General features: G+C 63.2%; 1 protein-coding gene across 1 annotated transcript in view; it reads right to left on the bottom strand.

Annotated features, from left to right (window-relative positions):
• MISP (mitotic spindle positioning) overlaps nucleotides 1-195 on the bottom strand; it is a gene marked incomplete at its 3' end in the record, with an annotated part of 2,403 nt that extends 2,208 nt beyond the window's left edge. The window contains exon 1 of the mRNA XM_010144631.1: nucleotides 28-195. Within this exon, the coding sequence (XP_010142933.1) occupies nucleotides 28-195 (168 nt within the window). The remainder of the gene's footprint in view (nucleotides 1-27) is intronic.
• Between the last annotated feature and the right edge of the window lie 232 nt (nucleotides 196-427).

Raw genomic sequence — 427 nt, 5'->3', positions numbered from 1 at the left:
CCCCCCACCCAGAAAATAGGAGGCCGGCTTCGCCCTTTTTTCCCAGCCGTAGCTGTTCTCCTCCCTCTGGCTGCTGCCTTGAGTGGAGCCAAACACGTCGTCATCACTGTCGACCCTCCCTGCTTGGTGAGCATCGGGATAGTCGGGCTTGGTCTCCGGGAGCTGGAAGACCAGGTGCCTGGTGACTCTATCCATCTTCTGGGAAGAGTCAGAACTCAACCCTCAGCCAACCTTGCCCCACACCGGGGACGCCGCTCAGCTTGGGGGCTGCCCTCAGGGTCCGAGGATGAGGGACAGGACCTGGCTGACCCTGCAGGCAGGAGGGGAGAGATGCCCTTAGGAGCAGCAGAAGGAGCAGAGGTCGGGGCCGTGCAGCTCTCCCAGCCTGGGACTGGTGTCCTCAGCTGGGCGGTCACTGGGAGACACC

Source organism: Buceros rhinoceros, unplaced genomic scaffold (genome assembly GCF_000710305.1).
Source record: "Buceros rhinoceros silvestris isolate BGI_N320 unplaced genomic scaffold, ASM71030v1 scaffold22451, whole genome shotgun sequence".
Taxonomy (NCBI): domain Eukaryota; kingdom Metazoa; phylum Chordata; class Aves; order Bucerotiformes; family Bucerotidae; genus Buceros; species Buceros rhinoceros.
The sequence above is the reverse complement of the archived record's forward strand: the minus strand, read 5'-3'. Positions and strand labels throughout refer to the sequence as shown.